The following is a 23,367-nucleotide window of genomic DNA, read 5'->3' on the forward strand; positions in this document are numbered from 1 at the left end:
GGAAAACTTACACTTCCTGATCTCAACACTTATTATAAAACCATAATAAGCAAGACAAGGTGGAAATGCCATAAAGAAGAACAAATGGATCAATGGAACAAAATAGAGAGTTTAGGAATCAATTCACATTTCTTCAACTAATTTTTCACAAGAATACCAAAAAATTCAATAAAATAAAGGATAATCTTTTCAACAAATGAGGCTGGACAATTGATGTATGGAAAAAAGTGAACCTCAATCCCTGTGGTTGCCAGCCTCCAAGAACCCTTAAAGATTCTCATCTCTTGGTATTCATGCCCTCGTAGAGTCCCCTACCACAGAACAGGGCTGGTCTGCATGAACAATAGGATATTGCAGAAATGATGGCGTGTGACTTCTGAGGCTAGGTCACAAAAGACATTGCAGCTTCGCCCTTGTTTCTCTTGGATCATTCTTTCTGGACAAATCCAGCTACCACATCATAAGGACACTCAAGGAGTCCTATGGAAATGCCCATTAGGTGAGGAACTGAAGCCTCTTGTCAACAACCAGCTCAACTGCCAAGCGTGTGAGTGAGCCATATTGGAAGTAAATCCTCCAGCCCAGTCTAGAGGACTGTAGCCCACCTGACATCTGCAACTTCATGAGATCCTGAGTAAGAAGCTCTCAGCTAAGTCACACCCAGATTCCCAATCTACTGAAACTGTGAAATACGAAATGTTTGTTATTGTTTATATATATATATATATATATTTAAATAAGTTTATTTATTTATTTTTGGCTGTGTTGAGTCTTCGTTTCTGTGCGAGGGCTTTCTCTAGTTGCCGCGAGCGGGGGCCACTCCTCATCGCGGTGCGCAGGCCTCTCACTATCTCGGCCTCTCCTGTTGCGGAGCACAGGCTCCAGACGCGCAGGCTCAGTAGTTGTGGCTCACGGGCCCAGATGCTCCGCGGCATATGGGATCTTCCCAGACCAGGGCTCGAACCCGTGTCCCCTGCATTGGCAGGCAGATTCTCAACCACTGTGCCACCAGGGAAGCCCCTTTGTTATTGTTTAAAGCCATTAAGTTTGGAGGTAATTTGTTACACCACAATAGATAAGTAATGCAATCCCTGCATCACACCATACACAAAATTAATTTAGTATGAAACACACCCCTAAAAGTAAAGTTAAAAGTATAAATCTTTTAGAGGAAACATAGGAAAATATCTTTGTGCTCAGGGAGTAGGCAAAGGTTTCTTAGATAGGACACAGAAAGCAATAACTATGAAAGAAAAAAACTGATAAAATTATACTTCATTGAAATTAAAAACTTCTGTTCATCAACAGATTGCTAACACAATGTGTATATATGTATATAAAATTTTATATATATACATAAAATCATCACATTGCACACCTTAAATATCTTACAATTTTGTTTGTCAATTATACCTCAATAAAGCTGAAAAAAAGATCATTAATAAAATGTATAGGCAAGCCGCTGACTGAAAGAAAATATTCACAATACATATATCATGAAGGACTTGATTCCATAATACATAAAGAACTCCTACAAATCAATAATAAAAAGGCAAACAGTCTAATTTTTTAAAGTGGGCAAAAGACTTGAACAGACACTTCAAAAAGGAAGATATAAAAATAGCCAATAAGTACATGAAATGATGCTCAACATCACTAGTCATTAGGGGAATGCAAATTAAAACCATAATAAGGGGAGGGGCAAGATGGCGGAAGAGTAAGACGCGGAGATCACCTTCCTCCCCACAGATACATGAGAAATACATCTACACGTGGAACTGCTCCTACAGAACACCCACCGAACGCTGGCAGAAGACGTCAGACCTCCCAAAAGGCAAGAAAATCCCCACGTACTTGGGTAGGGCAAAAGAAAAAAGAAATAACAGAGACAAAAGAATAGGGACGGGACCTGCACCAGTGGGAGGGAGCTGTGAAGGAGGAAAGGTTTCCACACACTAGGAAGCCCCTTCGTGGGCAGAGACTGCGGGTAGCAGAGGGGGGAAGCTTCGGAGCCACGGAGGAGAGCGCAGCCACATTGGTGCGGAGGGCAAAGCGGAGATTCCCGCACAGAGGAGCGGTGCCGACCAGCACTCACCAGCCCGAGAGGCTTGTCTGCTCAGCCGCCGGGGCGGGCGGGGCCTGGGAGCTGGGGCTCGGGCTTCGGTGCTAGCCGGGAGGGAGTCCGGGAAAAAGACTGCAGCTGCCAAAGGGGCAAGAGAATTTTTCTTGCCTCTTTGTTTCACGGCGCGCAAGGAGAGGGGATTCAGAGCGCCGCCTAAACGAGCTCCAGAGACGGGCGCGAGCCGCGGCTATCAGCGCGGATCCCACAGCAACAGGGACGCAGAGGGAAAAACGGAGAGATTCCCGCACAGAGGCTCGGCGCCGAGCAGCACTCACCAGCCCGAGAGGCTTGTCTGCTCACCCGCCAGGGAGAGGACTGGGGTTGGCTGCGTGAACACAGCCTGAAGGGTCTAGTGCACCACAACTAGCCGGGAGGGTGCACGAGAAAAAGTCTGCAGCTGCCGAGGAGGCAGGAGACTTTTTCTTGCCTCTTTGTTTCGCGGCGTGCAAGGAGAGGGGATTCAGAGCGCCACTTAAACGAACTCCAGAGACGGGCGCGAGCCGCGGCTATCAGCGCGGACCCCAGAGACGGGCATGAGACGCTAAGGCTGCTGCTGCCGCCACCAAACAGCCTGTGGGCGAGCACAGGTCATTCTCCACACCGCCCCTCCCGGGAGCCTGTGCGGCCCGCCACGGCCAGGCTCCCTTAATCCGGGGACAACTTCCCCGGGAGAGCGCACGGCGCGCCTCAGGCTGCTGCAACGTCACGCCGGCTTCTGCCGCCGCAGGCTCGCCCCGCCTCCTCCGTACCGCTCCCTCCCCCCGGCCTGACTGAGCCAGAGCCCCCGAATCAGCTGCTCCTTTAACCCCGTTCTGTCTGGGCGGGGAACAGACGCCCTCAGGGGACCTACATGCAGAGGCGGGTCCAAATCCAAAGCTGAACCCCGGGAGCTGTACGAACAAAGAAGAGAAAGGGAAATCTCTCCCAGCAGCCTCAGAAGCAGCGGATTAAAGCTCCACAAACAACTTGATGTGCCTGCATCTGTTGAATACCTGAATAGACAACGAATCATCCCAAATTTAGGAGATGGACTTTGGGAGCAGGATATATTAACTTTTCCCCTTTTCCTTTTTTTTGTGAGTGTAGATGTGTATGCTTCTGGGTGAGATTTTGTCTGTATAGCTTTGCTCTCACCGTTAGTCCTAGGGTTAGGTCCGTCCGTTTTTTTTTTTTTTTTTTTTTCCCTAATAAATGTTTTCTTAATAATTTTTTCCTTATTTTCTATTTTTAAAAAAATTTTTAATAAGTTTTTTCATATTTTTTATTTTAAAAAATTAAAAAATTTTTTTTCTTAATAAATTTATTCTAAATAATTTTTTTCTTATTTTTAGTATAAAAAATTAATAAATCTATTTTTAAAAATTAAAAAAAAATTTTTTTCTTAATAAATTTACTCTTAATAATTTTTTTTCTTATTTTTTATTATAATTGCTTTATTTTATTTTATTTTATCCTCTTTTTTTCTTTCTTTCCATTTTTTCTCCCTTTTATTCTGAGCCGTGTGGATGAAAGGCTCTTGGTGCTCCAGCCAGGCATCAGGGCTGTGCCTCTGAGGTGGGAGAGCCAACTTCAGGACACTGGTCCACAAGAGACCTCCCAGCTCCACGTAATACCAAACGGCGAAAATCTCTCACAGATCTCCATCTCAACATCAAGACCCAGCTTCACTCAACGACCAGCAAGCTACAGTGCTGGACACCCTATGCCAAACAACTAGCAAGAGAGGAACACAGCCCCATCCATTAACAGAGAGGCTGCCTAAAATCATAATAAGGCCACAGACACCCCAAAACACACCACCAGACGTGGACGAACCCACCAGAAAGACAACATCCAGCCTCATCCACCAGAACACAGGCACTAGTTCCCTCCACCAGGAAACCTACACAACCCACTGAACCAACCTTAGCCACTGGGGACAGATACCAAAAACAACGGGAACTACGAATCTGCAGCCTGTGAAAAGGAGACCCCAAACACAGTAAGATAAGCAAAATGAGAAGACAGAAAAACACACAGCAGATGAAGGAGCAGGGTCAAAACACACCAGACCTAACAAATGAAGAGGAAATAGGTAGTCTACCTGAAAAAGAATTCAGAATAATGATAGTAAGGATGATCCAAAGTCTTGGAAATAGAACAGACAAAATGCAAGAAACATTTAACAAGGACGTAGAAGAACTAAAGAGGAACCAAGAAACGATGACAAGCACAATAAATGAAATTAAAAATACTCTAGATGGGATCAATAGCAGAATAACTGAGGCAGAAGAACGGATAAGTGACCTGGAAGATAAAATGGTGGAAATAACTACTGCAGACCAGAATAAAGAAAAAAGAATGAAAAGAACTGAGGACAGTCTCAGAGACCTCTGGGACAACATTAAACGCACCAACATTCGAATTATAGGGGTCCCAGAAGAAGAAGAGAAAAAGAAAGGGACTGAGAAAATATTTGAAGAGATTATAGTTGAAAACTTCCCTAATATGGGAAAGGAAATAGTTAATCAAGTCCTGGAAGCACAGAGAGTCCCATACAGGATAAATCCAAGGAGAAACACACCAAGACACATATTAATCAAACTATCAAAAATTAAATATAAAGAAAACATATTAAAAGCAGCAAGGGAAAAACAACAGATAACACACAAGGGAATCCCCATAAGGTTAACAGCTGATCTTTCAGCAGAAACGCTGCAAGCCAGAAGGGAGTGGCAGAATATACTTAAAGTGATGAAGGAGAAAAACCTACAACCAAGATTACTCTACCCAGCAAGGATCTCATTCAGATTTGATGGAGAAATTAAAACCTTTACAGACAAGCAAAAGCTGAGAGAGTTCAGCACCACCAAACCAGCTTTACAACAAATGCTAAAGGAACTTCTCTAGGCAAGAAACACAAGAGAAGGAAAACACCTACAATAACAAACCCAAAACATTTAAGAAAATGGGAATAGGAACATACATATCGATAATTACCTTAAATGTAAATGGATTAAATGCTCCCACCAAAAGACACAGACTGGCTGAATGGATACAAAAACAAGACCCATATATATGCTGTCTACAAGAGACCCACTTCAGACCTAGAGACACATACAGACTGAAAGTGAGGGGATGGAAAAAGATATTCCATGCAAATGGAAATCAAAAGAAAGCTGGAGTAGCAATTCTCATATCAGACAAAATAGACTTTAAAATAAAGACAATTACAAGAGACAAAGATGGACACTATATAATGATCAAGGGATCGATCCAAGAGGAAGGTATAACAATTGTAAATATTTATGCACCCAACATAGGAGCACCTCAATACATAAGGCAAATACTAACAGCCATAAAAGGGGAAATCGACAGTAACACAATCATAGTAGGGGACTTTAACACCCCACTTTCACCAATGGACAGATCATCCAAAATGAAAATAAATAAGGAAACACAAGCTTTAAATGATACATTAAACAAGATGGACTTAATTGATATTTATAGGACATTCCACCCAAAAACAACAGAATACACATTTTTCTCAAGTGCTCATGGAACATTCTCCAGGATAGATCATATCTTGGGTCACAAATCAAGCCTTGGTAAATTTAAAAAAATTGAAATCGTATCAAGTATCTTTTCCGACCACAATGCTATGAGACTAGATATCAATCACAGGAAAAGATCTGTAAAAAATACAAACACATGGAGGCTACACAATACACTACTTAATAACGAAGTGATCACTGAAGAAATCAAAGGGGAAATCAAAAAATACCTAGAAACAAATGACAATGGAGACACGACGATCCAAAACCTATGGGATGCAGCAAAAGCAGTTCTAAGAGGGAAGTTTATAGCAATACAAGCCTACATCAAGAAACAGGAAACATCTCGAATAAACAACCTAACCTTGCACCTAAAGCAATTAGAGAAAGAAGAACAAAAAAACCCCAAAGCTAGCAGAAGGAAAGAAATCATAAAGATCAGATCAGAAATAAATGAAAAAGAAATGAAGGAAACAATAGCAAAAATCAATGAAACTAAAAGCTGGTTCTTTGAGAAGATAAACAAAATTGATAAACCATTAGCCAGACTCATCAAGAGAAAAAAGGAGAAGACTCAAATTAATAGAATTAGAAATGAAAAAGGAGAAGTAACCACTGACACTGCAGAAATACAAACGATCATAAGAGATTACTACAAGCAACTCTATGCTAATAAAATGGACAACCTGGAAGAAATGGACAGATTCTTAGAAATGCACAACCTGCCGAGACTGAACCAGGAAGAAATAGAAAATATGAACAGACCAATCACAAGCACTGAAATTGAAACTGTGATTAAAAATCTTCCAACACACAAAAGCCCAGGACCAGATGGCTTCACAGGCGAATTCTATCAAACATTTAGAGAAGAGCTAACACCTATCCTTCTCAAACTCTTCCAAAATATTGCAGAGGGAGGAACACTCCCCAACTCATTCTACGAGGCCACCATCACCCTGATACCAAAACCAGGCAAAGATGTCACAAAGAAAGAAAACTACAGGCCAATATCACTGATGAACATAGATGCAAAAATCCTCAACAAAATACTAGCAAACAGAATCCAACAGCACATTAAAAGGATCATACACCATGATCAAGTGGGGTTTATTCCAGGAATGCAAGGATTCTTCAATATACGCAAATCAATCAACGTGATACATCATATTAACAAATTGAAGGAGAAAAACCATATGATCATCTCAATAGATGCAGAGAAAGCTTTCGACAAAATTCAACACCCATTTATGATAAAAGTCCTGCAGAAAGTAGGCATAGAGGGAACTTTCCTCAACATAATAAAGGCCGTATATGACAAACCCACAGCCAACATTGTCCTCAATGGTGAAAAACTGAAACCATTTCCACTAAGATCAGGAACAAGACAAGGTTGCCCACTCTCACCACTATTATTCAACATAGTTTTGGAAGTGTTAGCCACAGCAATCAGAGACAAAAAAGAAATAAAAGGAATCCAAATCAGAAAAGAAGAAGTAAAGCTGTCACTGTTTGCAGATGACATGATACTATACATAGAGAATCCAAAAGATGCTACCAGAAAACTACTAGAGCTAATCAATGAATTTGGTAAAGTAGCAGGATACAAAATTAATGCACAGAAATCTCTTGCATTCCTGTATACTAATGATGAAAAATCTGAAAGTGAAATTAAGAAAACACTCCCGTTTACCATTGCAACAAAAAGAATAAAATACCTAGGAATAAACCTACCTAAGGAGACAAAAGACCTGTATGCAGAAAATTATAGGACACTGATGAAAGAAATTAAAGATGATACAAATAGATGGAGAGATATACCATGTTCTTGGATTGGAAGAATAAACATTGTGAAAATGACTCTGCTACCCAAAGCAATCTACAGATTCAATGCAATCCCTATCAAACTACCACTGGCATTTTTCACAGAACTAGAACAAAAAATTTCACAATTTGTATGGAAACACAAAAGACCCCGAATAGCCAAAGCAATCTTGAGAACGAAAAATGGAGCTGGAGGAATCAGGCTCCCTGACTTCAGACTATATTACAAAGCTACAGTCATCAAGACAGTTTGGTACTGGCACAAAAACAGAAATATAGATCAATGGAACAGGATAGAAAGCCCAGAGATAAGCCCACGCACATATGGTCACCTTATCTTTGATAAAGGAGGCAAGCATATACAGTGGAGAAAAGACAGCCTCTTCAATAAGTGGTGCTGGGAAAATTGGACAGGTACATGTAAAAGTATGAAATTAGAACACTCCCTAACACCATACACAAAAATAAACTCAAAATGGATTAAAGACCTAAGTGTAAGGCCAGACACTATCAAACTCTTAGAGGAAAACATAGGCAGAACACTGTATGACATAAGTCACAGCAAGATCCTTTTTGACCCAGGTCCTAGAGAAATGGAAATAAAAACACAAATAAACAAATGGGACCTAATGAAACTGAAAAGCTTTTGCACAGCAAAGGAAACCATAAACAAGACCAAAAGACAACCCTCAGAATGGGAGAAAATATTTGCAAATGAAGCAACGGACAAAGGATTAATCTCCAAGATTTACAAGCAGCTCATGCAGCTCAATAACAAAAAAACAAACAACCCAATCCAAAAATGGGCAGAAGACCTAAATAGACATTTCTCCAAAGAAGAGATACAGATTGCCAACAGACACATGAAAGAATGCTCAACATCATTAATCATTAGAGAAATGCAAATCAAAACTACAATGAGGTATCATCTCACACCGGTCAGAATGGCCATCATCAAAAAATCTAGAAACAATAAATGCTGGAGAGGGTGTGGAGAAAAGGGAACACTCTTGCACTGTTGGTGGGAATGTAAATTGATACAGCCACTATGGAGAACAGTATGGAGGTTCCTTAAAAAACTAAAAATAGAACTACCATATGACCCAGCAATCCCACTACTGGGCATATACCCTGAGAAAACCATAATTCAGAAAGAGTCATGTACCAAAATATTCATTGCAGCTCTGTTTACAATAGCCAGGACATGGAAGCAACCTAAGTGTCCATCATCGGATGAATGGATAAAGAAGATGTGGCACATATATACAATGGAATATTACTCAGCCATAAAAAGAAATGAAATGGAGGTGTTTGTAATGAGGTGGATGGAGTTAGAGTCTGTCATACAGAGTGAAGTAAGTCAGAAAGAGAAAAACAAATACAGTATGCTAACACATATATATGGAATCTAAGGGAAAAAAAAAAAAAAAGAGGTCATGAAGAACCTAGTGGCAAGATGGGAATAAAGACACAGACCTACTAGAGAATGGACTTGAGGATATGGGGAGGGGGAGCGGTGAGATGTGACAGGGTGAGAGAGTGTCATGGACATATATACACTACCAAATGTAAAATAGATAACTAGTGGGAAGCAGCCGCATAGCACAGGGAGATCAGCTCGGTGCTTTGTGACCACCTAGAGGGGTGGGATAGGGAGGGTGGGAGGGAGGGAGATGCAAGAGGGAAGAGATATGGCAACATATGTATATGTGTAACTGATTCACTTTGTTGTAAAGCAGAAGCTAGCACACCATTGTAAAGCAATTATACTTCAATAAAGATGTTTAAAAAAAAAAAAAAAAACCATAATAAGATGCCATTATACACTGCTAGAATAACTAAAACTAAAAAGACTGACAACGCTAAATGCCAGCAATGATATGGAGCAATGGAGACTTTTATACCTTGCTGATGGGAGTGTGAAATGGTGCAACCACCTAACATCAATCCTATGACCAGCAATTTCATTTAGAGGTATTTACCCAGGAGAAGTGAAAACATATGTCTACAAATATAACTGTTCAAGAATGTTCACAGCTGGCTTATTAACAACAGTCTAAATGTGGAAACAGTCTAAGTCAATAGGGAAAACATATAAACAAATTGTGGAATATGTATACAATGGACAACTATTCAATAATAAGAAGAAACAAACTACTGATACACACAACAACATGGATGAACCTCAAAGACATTATGCTGAGCAAAAGACACTAGATGAGTGTGTACTGTACAATTCCATTCATATAAAATTCTTGAACAGGCATATCTAATCTAACATTTAAAAAACAGAATATTAGTTGCCAGGAAGGGAAAGGGGGCAGTTGACTGGATAGGGACACAAGGGAACTTTCCGCAGCAACATAAGCGTGTGGTTAACACATGTATACTTCTGTCCGAATTCTATAGCTTAGATTTGTGCATTTCGATTTACATAAATTTTAAAGAAAAAGAACCATATAAAATAATAAGTTGTGGGTGGGAAGTGGAACAAGTTACAGATAATAGAGGATGACAGAATGTTGGTAATTTTGGAGCTGGGTGATGGCTAGATGGGAGTTTATTATACTATTCTGTTTACTTTGTATTTGCCTGAAATTTCCATAACAAAGCTAAAAACAGAAAGCCAAACACATAAACCATAAACCCAATGTTTAGCTGATTCATCTGAAATACAATTACTCTGTCAAATTGCTGTAAAAGTTTCTAATCACTCTCAATTTCTATATGCAATTTGTTGCCATCCAGTTACAAACTATCTATGCCTGGCACCAGCTGCCAGCCCATACTATTCAACAGCACTGTCCTAACCTGTTTTGCCTCATTTTTCTTCTTCACCAGATAATAACAGGAATAGCAACAACATTTGCCCCTTAGAAGTTTTATGAGGATTAAATAATAAAGTATGTAGAGTGCTTTGACCAGTGCCTGGCATAGAACTCTTCCAAAAGCATTAGCTATTAGTATCATTAATACAACCTGCTACCATTTGTTTTTAATTCCTAGGATCTATTTAGTTGCCAGTAACTAAACAGGCAACTAAGAGATACAGAGTTTACTCTCCTCAGAATGGGAGCCACTGAAGGGTTCTGAGCAGAAAAGCCCTATAATATGAATTGTGCTTTAGAAAGAACACTCACATCTCAGCCAGTCCTCATGAATGTTCAGCTTATTAATGGCCTGAAATTTCTGTGTTTTAAATATAGTATGTATGTTTCTACCTAGGGACATTTATCAGCACTTGTACAGAAAGCAGAAGGTTTTGTTTCAAAATGATACTTCTGTACAGCTCTCCTCAGAGGACAACTGAAGATATTTGCAAATACAGTATATTAGGTAATTTCATCTTCTGGTCTGGATCTAATCAAATAAAGTTGTCACCAAAACTAATTTAGAGTCAACAGTGTTTCTACACTAGTGATGACCTGAGGCAGACAAGCTATTAGGACCCTGTTATAACCGAGAAACTGTTAGGATAAGTACCTTCTTATACTCTTCTATCTAGTAGAGACAACCCAAGTTCCACTGACTGTGCCTTATAAGACACTCTATAGCACAAGGAAGAGTACTGTGCACGTTTCCAGCACATGCAATCTTGTTACCATAAAGTGTAATTTAAACACAGACCCTAATATCACTGTTACCCCAATTTAAAAAAGTATACTTTATTTTCCAACCACACAAACGACAAAGTACGTATGTCTATAAACACCATTCCCTAAATTTTAGGGAACTAGTAACCTAATCATAAAAACGAATCTGCTTATTCTACTAGCAACTATTTTCATGGCAATTTGAAGTAATAAAACAAAATAAAATGTGTTGGAAAAAAGTCAAGAGAAAAGCAAAATAATGTTACCCCAATAAATCAACTGTCTTTAAACAGAATTAAGTTTTTCTTTCCTTTCAAATAAAGAGAACCAAAAATGTCAGCAATAAAAGCGCACGTAATTAACATAAATCATAGCGATGCTATGCCATGGAATAGGAAAACAGACAAGTTACCGATTCACAGGTCAAAAACATTCTCCATACCCCTGCCTGTATTGTAACCAGTGAACTGTAGAACTCTAAGACTTTCTGAAAGTTGCAAAGAATTCAGTAACTCGTATAAAACCTCATTAACAGTTACTGAGATACCACAAACACCTGTTGCCAGTGTGTTCCGACCGTGGCTTTTAAGTGGAAATGTTTACGTGCAAAAGCCCTGGGTGCGATAACTGGGCGAAGCCCCCTCAGGCATATTCCCGCCGCTGGGATTAGGGAATTGGGAAAATGGGGGGGCGGGGGAGGAAATGCTGCCTCTGCCCCACACCTACTCGGCCGCCATCCTCCCGCCCGCGCTCCACCGCGCAGGGTACTCACAGCTCTAGTCTCGTACAGGACCAGTTTCTGAACCGAGCTGATAATGGGGGCGGCGGCCGCGGGCATGGCCCGAGCTAATGGGGGCCCCCACGGCAGGGCCCCAGGCCGCGGCCCAGGTTGTGGCAGCCTCTGGACTGCCCCAGGAGACTCGGAAGAGAAGACGTCTCAGACCCTGGACCCCAGCTTCAGCCGGGAAAAACACCGCCTGGGCGATAAATATATAGGCGACCAGCTAATACTGCTTAAGTGTTTCCGGATCCTACGCCCCACCTCCAGACAAGCCCAGCCCCAGGCACGGAGGGGGCGGGGCTGGAGGGTGCACCATAGAGAGGTCGTGTAGAGGTTCCCAGAACCTGCGTACTGCCGAGGGAGGAAGCAAAGAGCGCCATCTTTGGTACTGGCAAGAGAAAAAGTGGGCGGGGAAAAGAGCTGCAAGTTTAGTTGAATCTCTCGTTTATCTGGTCCTTCTCTTTAGAAAAGTGGATCTTTTGGGACTGGATTGCTTCTTTTGAAGAGGTTCTCCGAGTTGCAGATAGATCCATTCCCAAGTTGGTCTGTTTTTCCCTGCCTACTTCTGCCCTTGTGTTCTTGGAAACCTACAACGTTCTTTCACTGAGTGTCTGTGTTTCCCCCCCACCGCGCCCTCGCTCTCTTTGTTGTCTATTTTACCCTTAGGAGAGTCAACAAAACCCACATTGTCCAGAGGGTGTGTGGTTCAAGCAATTTTTTTTGAATCATCTAAAGTTGGAAGTTTCCAACTTTGCCACATACTTGTGCACGAGGTTAACCATCTGTAAATTCTAAAAATGAACTGCCGAGTGTAATGCAGTGAAGTGTAGCACTGGCTTTGTAGTTCTGCGTTAAAATACGGTTTCTTCCTTTGGATGTGCGTGAACATAAATAGACAATGCATGTACCCTCTTTGATCATCACCTTACATTTTTGTGAAAAGGAGTGTATTATAATTATGAATACAAAATTAGGTACAAAAGTGAATATTGAAAATGAGAAAATAAATCACAGCCCCACCTCCCGAGGCCCCGCCCCCCGAGAGGCTTTGCGCTCTTCTCAGCTCTGGGCTCCCTTGGCAACCGCTCAGCAGATCCCTTGGCAACCGCTCCACAGAGAGTCCCGGCAGGCGGCTACGGCCTGCTGGTGGGGTCCGCTGGGGTCCGCTGCGGCCAGGTGAGTAGGGGTCGGAGTCCACCGCTCAGATGCGTTTTGGTGTCGCACGAATGGAATCCCACTTCCTGCGGGGACCCCAGACCAGTTCCGTCTCTTGCAAAACTAAACTTCGGGATCTCCGTAAATTCCGCTTTTTAAACCCACTTCCCTTTTCAAGTATCAATGTCTTCATTCCACAGATACTTACTGAGCACCTACTGTGAGATGTAAGATGTACTCTAGTGACAGCTAACCCAGCCTAAGCAGAAGTGCTAGGTTTCCCAGGAGGTGGGCCCCCTGTTAACCGCAGAACCCTCTGCTAGAGGATTTTTCAACTGCTATGAGTGTAAGGAAACTTTAAAATTTAAAATCCATAATGTGACATTAGGGATTATATTGTAAATTCAAAATTGAGAAATTACAAATTTTTTAAATTAATATTTAATTATTTATTATTTTACATTTTCTTTCATAGTTTGGGACCCTTTTTACTAAGAACTAGAAAGATGGCCATGTCAGTTCTGGCATTTTGCATTGACTTAGATCTTTTAACTGGGAAAAATATTTAGTTCTGTTCCACTTCATAATGGAAACCAACTCTTCTGAACATGAGTTAAGTATTTGCACAATGTTTTTATTTAGGATAACAACTCGAAATAACTGTAGAACTCTGGTTTTCCAATATTTAGTTTTCAATTATTATGTTTCACTATAATTAAGCACTTTCATTCGAACCTGGTCTTAGTTTTGTTCACCCAGAAGTAGATCCTGAGACAAAATTTGAGGACAAATCGTTTACATGGGCAATAATCTAGCAAACAACAGCAGGAAAGGGAAGGAAGCTAATAAAGGGAATATTATCAAGCAAATTTCTCTGTGGGCTGAATTCACTGGGGAATGCTTGGATGTCTGTCCCAGTTATTCCTTGTAAGGGGAAAGGGACCTGGGGTATTTATTCACCAACTCCCATCAGTTATTGGTTGAGGGCTGCTATGGCAGAACATTAATTCCCTGTAACTTCTAGTCTGCCCTGTGCTCAGGCAGAATAAGTTCTGGCAGCTAGAAAGAGTCCTTAGACAAAGAGTCCTTAGGCAAAGAATCACACATGCCAGCACTTGGAAGTTGGGCTGGCCATCCCTGGAAAAGGCACATATCAAGTGGATAGGGGCAGGGCACTAATAACATCTGCTACGTTCCACTCTTTGTGCCACTCATAGCCACTCCCCTCCCCACACATTAAATTTCCAGCACCTTGTCACTGGTTCTTCAAGGCGGTGTCTGGTCCCAGTTTCTAAAAGAAAAGGAAGCACAAAAATACAGATATCTCCCTGCCCCCAATTATGCAGCAGCAACTACCTCCACCTGCCAGTGCAGTAACTCCTTATACAAGGGTGTGACTCACTGGGGATCACCATATATCATGTTTGTTACACCACTCTCATAGCCGCATTCACATGCTTCTTCCCCAGAGCTCTTTTTTCTCTTATCATCCAGTCTTGCTCCTTCCAGACCGTGCACCAAGCCATTCAGCACTGTTCTCCAAATTGAGGACCTAGGAATACTGCTTAAAGCCCTACCCGCCAGGAGGATTTCCCCTAATCACCATCTCTCAGGGCTACACCTGAATGGGACTAAAGTCTGAAAGCATTCCATTTACAGCTTGCACCAATATATCGTGATTCATCCATGATTTTTTTTTTTTCGTTTTTTTGTCAGCTGTTCCTAGGGAATTCCATATGAGGTATGAGCCAAGAGACATTGGTGAGCCAGAGATAGGTGACATGGGAGTGTCTAGGCTGCTTGCTTATGAAATGTATTTGGCCTGATCCCAGTGTTCCATTTTTCTCATTCAGTGGATTACTGCTGTGCCTGCCCAACTTGAGGACTTGATTGTCTGACATACCCACCTCATGATGGGCACTTCCGTGTGATGTCCCATGGCCAGGCATTCTAAGATTCCAAAAGGTATCCTACCCACCGCAGCTACCTCTAGCATCGTGGGATCTGGCCAGGTATATGGCCCATGAAGCAAGGCCTCGGGCACCATAGCCTGAAACTGCTGCAGAGCTCTCTCTTGCTCTTGGCCCTACTCAAAACTGACAGCTTTCCAAGTCATCCCTTAAATGGATCAGAGCAGTATTCCCACATGTGCTACATGCCATCTCCAAAAACTAAAGAGACTTACAAAATATTGCACTCTTTTTTAGAGGTAGAAGGTGTAAGGTACAGTAACTTGTCCTTTACCTTGGAGAGAATGTCTCAGAATGTCCCAGACCACTGGCCTTTTAAAACTTCACCAATATAACAGGTCCTCGGATCTTTGTAGGTTTATTTCCCACTTTCTGCTGCCCATACGTCTTATGAGGGCATCCGGAACACTTGCTACTTCCCACTCACCGGGTCTGATATTGTCAATATTGTGGATCAACAAGACCCTTTTGTACTATATTTGTTACAAAGAGCAGGAGAGTCCCGGGGTAAGACTAAATGTCCATTGCTGACTGTTCTAAGTAAATACAGACTGCTTCTGATCCTCCTCCTTGATGTGTATGGGAAAAAAATGCATTTTCTAGCTGAGTAGCTACACATCAAGTATAAGAAGCTGTGTCCGTCTAGTAAAGTTCTCTGCACAGCAGTTGCAATTAGGGCTGCCCCTAGTTAAGTTTACAGTGGTCCAATATCATCTGTCATGATCTGGTTTTTGCAGAAACTCAGACTAGAGAATTAAACAGGACAATGCATCTTTTAAATAGTTTTGGGGTAGCACTCTTCCATTTCATTCAGGATGATTTACTATTGTTTATCTAGGGCAGAGGCTAAGGAACAGGAGTGCAGTTTCATGAGCTTCCACTTGGCCTTTTCAACCACAGTGGCCCTTATTCCACAGTTAGGGAATCCCTGTGAAGGTTTTTCCAGCTGCAATCCCTGTTATGCACTAAAGGACCAGGAAAATAACCACCGAGTGATCCTTCAGACCCTTTGGATGCACTGTAAGACAGACTTGAGCCAAGGTTCCATTTATCACTGGTTCTCCATTCACCCTCACTCTAATATGAGGCTATGATGGCATTTTGGATCTGCTGGTATTGATGTCAGCTGAGACCCTGTGTCCTATAACTGTTGAAAGAGGAGAATATTCCTATTTCCACAGTGTCTATTTCTCTGGTTAATGGTTGTAGGTTCTCTTGGTGAAGGATTGGGGAATCCCTATTATAAATACTTGCTATGGAGTTGTAGGCTAGATCCTCGAGGACTCCTTGCCGTCCCTTCAGTCAATGGGCTCTGGAATCAAGAACAAGGAATCATGACTTCCACTGTGGCTGCTGACATCAGCCTTTGGTTCACGTGCCCTTTTTCGTTTTTAGAAATGTAAGTTAATCAACACTTTCATCGACTGCTCATCTGTCTCACCCCTAGGGAGCCCATGGTTTGTTTATCACTATCACCGCAGATCTCTGTGGGTCTTGCTTGTGGCCATTCTGGGCTTGCTGCCCATTATAGTAATTATACCTACTTTGTTTCTGACAGTTAAGGGCTGCCACCTGGCCTCTGCTCTTCCAGACCCCGTCATCCCCACTGACACATGAGAACCCAGTATCATAGTGGCCTCTCCCTTACTTTAAATCCTGGCCCAAAAAAGGACAGCCACCACTGAGCTTCTTAATGATACCAGCGCTCCCTTACTAGCTCATTCCTTAACATCTTAATGAAAAGAGTGCCCTCTGTCCATCCCAAAGAGCAGAGTAGGCTGATGGTTCTCTGGCCTAACATAATAAATCCATTTAACATGCCACTTCTGTGAGTATTTAACACCTGCCCCTGTGCCCTGTCAAGGCAGTTCTGGCATTTACACCTCATTGGTTTTTTCCAAGCTTCAAGTAACCTTACCAGCAGTGAATTAGGACTTGCTCCAGGTGTCCTAGCTAGAATGTTAAACTATGAGTTGTGGGAGACAGCCCAATATCAATAAACTCCTATCCAGTCTGCATTCCCCTCACCTGACACCCTCAAGATCTTTCCCAGGCCTGTTCTCCTGGTTCCTGTTGGTACGTCATAGCCAGGTCCTGGAGCTCTTTAGGTGCATAACACCTTTCTTCCTGTCCAGTGCCTCCCCAGTTGGGCTGGGCTGACACTTGACCCCAGTTACTGCTCTAGAAGCTATGAGGGAAAATAAGCTTGTAAAAGTCGAGCATTGTCTTCTGAGCCATCTGCCTCAGGTGAGGCACGGAGAGGCTGCTGTCTTCCATAAATGAGAAGGTTACTTCTGTTAATACAGAGCATTTGGGGGTAATCTTGGGGTTCAAAACTCAAGGTACTTAGATATCCAACTAGATATCCCCATCCCAGGCCTTATCGCCCTGGTTTTAGTGTGCTTTACGGAGACTCCTTAATAAATGCATGGTCTCTCTAAGAGGTTTAGATGCATTTTCTCCTTTACAACTACATTTTATACTAGCATTACTTATTTTGATGGTATTTTTTAAAAACTTGAAATTTCAGCCCTTTAGTTCATGAAGTTTTCATCTCAAATCTTTTTAATGTACTAGTAATACTTCTTACTACATCTTATTTCATATTGTCATCTTAAAATAATATTGGTATATTAAGCCCATTTGAATATTCTTAACTTCCACAGAGAAATGTAATCATATCGCATTTAACTGGAAGTATATAGCCCCCTCCAATCCATTTTTCATTGTTCTGTGAACAATGTCCCAGACCACTGGGACAAAGTTTTGTTCCATTTTTCAAGTCTATTCATTAAAGTATTTTCATAAGGTTTTGTAACTTTTCCATAAAGGGCTTGTATATCTTTTGTACTATTTAATCCTGTTTATCTTATATTTTTGCTGCTAAGTCATATTTATATTTGGTTACATTTTCTAGCTATTTTTGATATATAGAAATGCAACTGAATTTTGTATAATGATTTTGAATTCAGCAAATTAGATTATCTTATTAATTCTTAAAATTTATCTATGACATATTTGTGTTTTCTATGTAGACAGTCATATCAACTGGGAATAATTACACTTTTCTTTCTTTTGTCTTAAAAAGAACATTTTAAATATTTAATCATTAAATATAAGGGTGTCTTTCATTCATACCCTTTATCAATAAAAGAAGTTCCCTTCTATTCTTAGTTGCTAAGAGGTTTATCTTTTATTGAACATTAAAGGGTGTTGAATTGTCTCATACTATTTCTACATCTATTAAGATAATCATACAGTTTTTCTCCTTAAATTTATTTTAATATGATAAATTAATTTTCTCATACTAACCATCCTTGAATTCCTGGGGAAACCCAACTTGGCCATGATGTTATTATCTTCTTCATATATTGCTAGATTCAACTTGCTAATACTTTGATTAGGATTTTTAAAAATCTTGTTCATGAATGAAGTTGGCATATAATTTTGCTTTTTTGCACTATTCTCTGGTTTAGGTATGGATGTTATATGAGAGCCATAAATTAAGTAAGAAGTCTCCACTTTATCCTTTTTCTGAAAGAGTGTCTATAAGATTGCAAGACTTGGAGCACTTCAATAAAACCATCTGGTTTCCTTATGGGACGATTCTTAGTTACTGATTCAGTTTCCTTAATGGTTATAGAACCACTCAAGTTTTCTGTTTCTTAAGAAGCTGATTTTTCTAGTAATTTGTCAATTTTGCCTAAGTTTTCAAATTTATTTGGGATAACTTTATGATAGCCTCTTATTATCTATATATCTGCAGCATTCTTTTCTCTGTGGTCCTTCCTCCTAGGTCTAATATTGTTTGATCAAGTAGACAGTAAATCAGTAAGCATTATGGAAGATTTAACCAATAAAATTCACAAACTTGATGTAAACAACATTTAAAGAACATTACATCAAACAAATAAAAATTGTGTATCCTTTTCAAGGATGTAGACAATTTTTTTGAAAATTACCATGTGGTAGGCCATAAGGCAAGACTCAACAAATTTCAAAGAATTAATATAATATGGAGAACAGTCTCTGATTATAATGAAAGAAATCAACAACAATGAAAACGTAGGAAAATCTTAGTTTTGAGATGTGAGAAAACACACCTCTAAAAAACTAATGTCTAATATTGTTTAATTGTGCCTTCTATCTTCTGTTCTTTTTTTTTTTTTTTTTTTGGTTATCTTCTGTTCTTGATCAATCTTGACAGAGTTTTCTATTTGTAAATCTCTTCAAAATACCGTTATTTAGCTTTGTTGACCTTCTTTATATAATGTTTTTCTATTTTATTAATTTTTAATATATATTTTTCCATTTTTCTTTTTCTAACTTCTTAAATTGTGAGCTTATATATTTTGTTATATATTATGTTCATTATTTTTCTGTTCTACATATTTTCTCATTTCCATTAGGATTTCTAATTAGAGCCATTAGTAGGCCCTACACACATATCCATTGACAAATTTATATGTGTATACACTTATAACATATTTAATTTGATTTTTTAAAGCATTTGCTATTGGTTTTTGTTTGGCTGGTTGTGTGTACACTAATTTGATCTTTAATAGCATACACACATCAAAACATACATGTGAATATATACATGTATGTATTTTTTCCTTAATTTAGTCTTTCAAAGATACTTTATTTTAGCTGTCTTATATAGCATATAGCTGGCTTTTGCTTTCTGTCTCAAACTATGAACCTATTATTGTTTTAATAGATCAGTTTAACTTATTTGCCATTACTGGCAAAATCCATCTCTTAGTGGTGTGGAACGGCTTCTGGGCTAAGTAAATTCACAGAATATTCTAGTTCTCCCTAACCTGCCTGCCTGTTCCTCCTAAATTAGGCACTTTAACAATCTTACTCTTTCTTACTGTAGTATTTTGTATTATGACTTCTCAAGAGAAGACAGAAGAGCATCCTTTTGTGGATATATTTAATGAAGATGAAGCTGACAAAAACTTTATGTTGTCTAAACCTGTTTGCTTTGTTGTATTTGGGAAACCAGTAAGTTATCTCTTCTAACTTATTATTTAATATATTTTTTAATTTTTAAAGTCATAATCTCATGTTACCATACAAGATTGAAAAACACATAGTGTGCTAATTTTTTTGAGTGTTTGTTAGACTTTCGCTGTATGACAAACTCTGATATAGTATTGGTTGTAAATTATAACTTTCTCTCCTCTTGTACACTATTATTGAAAAGGAACCTAGATTGTATTTATCTTTGCTTTTATATTATGAATAAATTAACTCATCAAAGCACTGCACCATGACAATTGTTAGTAGTATGTGATCCAAGGTTATTTCACACTCAATTTTCATATAAAACTTTCTGTGAAATTTGTTGTGAGGCTCTCTGGATATGTGAAGACAGGACACTAAAGAGACAAATGGAGGATACTCTCATCAGTGTCTAAAACTCCTGAGAGGGGATGTGCTTCATCTTTACCCACAGTGTGTTAGTGGACCTATGTATTATCTTTCTGCAAAACAGGAAGAAACCAAGAATGGCTGTCGTAAGATAGCTCGCCTTCCTAGGCAGTTCTAGTAAGGACCTCTAGATGAGAGCTTTTTTCAGCCTCTGAGCTTAGTTGGTAGTTACCATTAGAGGACCTAAGGTGGTTAATATAAAAGCCTCTCCAGAATAGCAGAGTCTAAGGGCTGACTTGATTTTCTAGAGACCCTGGGACAGGGTCAAGAAATGGTTCCAATAACTTCTATTATGTTTCTAAAAACGGAATAGAATTTTAAAAGTCAACAGTGGAAGCAATCAGATGCAAGTGTTACTTCATTAGAGTGAACTTTTATCTTTAAACTATGATACTTTTCAAAGATGTCCATTAAGAAGGAATTTTTGCTCTTGAAAGTTACTAAATGGAAGTCTGTTAAGACATTCACAATTATAAACTTTAAGCAGGAAATAAAATGATGAATCTCAATATAATCACAATGATTTGTACTCAGAATTACAAAATTTAACAATCGAAAGAGTGCAATGCCTAGAATACCATTATGGTACAGCTTCCTGGTTTCAGGGCTATTTTCTTAATTAAAAAAAAAAAATCACTTCATAAAATGTGGCAAACGGGACAGTTAATAGAGAAAAATGAAGCTATAAATATCTAGGGTCCATTCTTTATTTATTGTATGGAAAAAAATTTTACTTGATAATATTATGTAATTATAGTAACCATCAATAGAATCTTTAAAAATATCTATTTTATTGGCAAATAGCTATTCTATTGGGTTTTAAGTAATATCTTTCTTTTTAAGGGGGTTGGGAAGACAACATTAGCCCAACAGATAACACAGGCATGGAAATGTATTCGTGTAGAAGGTAAATTTTATCTTTTTTCCCAAATATTTTATTATGAAAACTTTCAAATATGCATTAAAATGTAAAGCATTGTACAGTGAACACCCATATGCCCATCTACTTATTATCTATTAGTCTATGATTAACATTTGATATATTTGCTTTATCACACATCACTATCAACCCAGTGAACATTATCTTTAAAATAGCATCAAACATGTTTTGCCCTTCTGTTAGTCTTAGTTTTGGTCATAGAATTTAGGACATTTATGAAACATCTTTGACTCCATTCTACTGCTTCCCATTCTCTAATTCCATAATTTAGAACTATTGGGGATATGTGTGTTTTGGGTGTCTGCCTGTGAAATATGAAAAGAGATGGAACTCTCACAGATGCTCTTGGGAAGATTTTCCAGGACTTAATTATCTTCAATGATAAATTTTATTTTTTATTATTTATAATTTGCTTTGCATTCTTTGCAATATATAAGACAGGGATTGATGTCTTTGTATATAAATATTCTCTTAATCAATAAAACCATTTATGCCTTAATAGAAAAATAAGCAAGAGAATGAATCTGTAATTCATAAAAGTGGAAATAAAAATGGACAAATATAAGAAAAGAGTTTAACTTCGCTGTTACTCAAAGAAATGCTAATTAAAATAATGCTGATCCATATTTGCCTAATAAATTGGCAGTGAATCTTTAAAGTTTCTACCATCATTGTTGGCAAGAATGTTATCAAATGAGCATTTCACATGCCATTAGTGAAATTGTGATCTGGTACAACTTGGGGGAGAGAACAATTCTGCAACACGTAACACACACACACACAACTTAAAAAATTTCCCCTTTTTTTTATTAAAATAAAATTCACTTGTAGGAAATCTTAAAAAGTACCAAACTTTCCATAGATTATTAGCAGCTAGGGACATAATCAGCTTCTGGGTCCTCCACTAGGTTATACCCCTGTCATTTCTGTCCTAAGATATCTTCCATCACGGAATGAAATATCTCCTCTTAAAAAGGAACCAAGTTATTAGAATTTCAGCCTCAGGACCCCTTTTTGCTAGATAAATTTCCGTGTTTATCTATTTTTAACATTTCTTGATGCATATTTTCCTTTTATACAATCAATGTGCAAAATTAATGGGCTGTAGATGTAACTACGTATGATTATAAAAGAATCTGGACTGGTAATACTACTGTATACTTTGTATGATACTTTGTAATTTCCAAATCACTGTCATATACAACCTCATTTCATCCTCGTATTCCCTTGCATACTACACAGGGCACAAGCATGCAAGGTGCAAAGGTGTTTGGGAAGTTAGCTTCCCCAAGATCCTTTAGCTAGTGAGCGTCAGAGACAAGTTTTCTGTGGAATACATTCTGCTACCTTATACTTTAGTTAGGCTTAAATGACATAATGTGTATAAATGTGCTTTGTAACCTCTAAAGTGACACAAATATTAATCTTTGTTACTAGTTAAAAAACACACAAATATGTTTATTAACTTGGAAATTCTAATAACAATTTGTGCTAATATTTTGAATTCATATTTTAGCTTTACCAATTTTGGAAGAACAGATTGCCAGTGACACTGAATCAGGAGCTATGGTAAACAAATCTAACTTTCAAAATTGTTACGATTTCCTTAAAAGCTGTGTGTCACAGGTACATTATACAATCATGTACAATATCTGTGTTTGTTCTTAGTTGCAGTCGATGCTGATCAGTGGCCAAAGCATTCCAGATGAACTTGTCACAAAGCTAATGTTGGAGAAGCTCAACTCCCCAGAAGTCTCTCACTTTGGTATGCTTATTTTTATACAGCAGTGGCTATCAAAGCAGCCTTAAAACTCGTGGTTTATCTGAGGCACAAATAATTCCTGAAGTTGCAATTTTTTTTTTTTTTTTTTTGCCCTGGCATAGGAAAGGAATCCCAGGGTCCGAATTCAGTTGAGCAACTCCAATAGTTTTATTTTCTTGTTCACTTGTTTTTATTCTTCAGAATCTACATTTGTTTTCAAATTTTAAGTTTATATAATTCAATCTTCTTTT

General features: G+C 39.1%; 2 protein-coding genes across 3 annotated transcripts in view; one reads left to right on the top strand and one right to left on the bottom strand.

The window, feature by feature from the left end:
* Window positions 1-12,095, bottom strand: part of FIG4 (FIG4 phosphoinositide 5-phosphatase) — a 139,869-nt gene extending 127,774 nt beyond the window's left edge. For both annotated transcript variants that reach the window (XM_061206765.1, XM_061206764.1), the window contains exon 1: window positions 11,842-12,095. In XM_061206765.1, the coding sequence (XP_061062748.1) occupies window positions 11,842-11,907 (66 nt within the window). In that variant the 5' untranslated portion in view covers window positions 11,908-12,095. The remainder of the gene's footprint in view (window positions 1-11,841) is intronic.
* Window positions 12,096-15,565: 3,470 nt separating this feature from the next.
* The window catches only part of AK9 (adenylate kinase 9), a 114,650-nt gene continuing 106,848 nt past the window's right edge, over window positions 15,566-23,367 (top strand). The window contains 6 exon segments of the mRNA XM_061207210.1: window positions 15,566-15,659; window positions 15,662-15,757; window positions 19,858-19,985; window positions 21,258-21,321; window positions 22,871-22,923; window positions 23,023-23,119. Of these exon segments, the coding sequence (XP_061063193.1) occupies window positions 15,566-15,659; window positions 15,662-15,757; window positions 19,858-19,985; window positions 21,258-21,321; window positions 22,871-22,923; window positions 23,023-23,119 (532 nt within the window).

The sequence above is a fragment of the Eubalaena glacialis genome, chromosome 12 (assembly GCF_028564815.1).
Source record: "Eubalaena glacialis isolate mEubGla1 chromosome 12, mEubGla1.1.hap2.+ XY, whole genome shotgun sequence".
In the NCBI taxonomy this organism is placed as follows: domain Eukaryota; kingdom Metazoa; phylum Chordata; class Mammalia; order Artiodactyla; family Balaenidae; genus Eubalaena; species Eubalaena glacialis.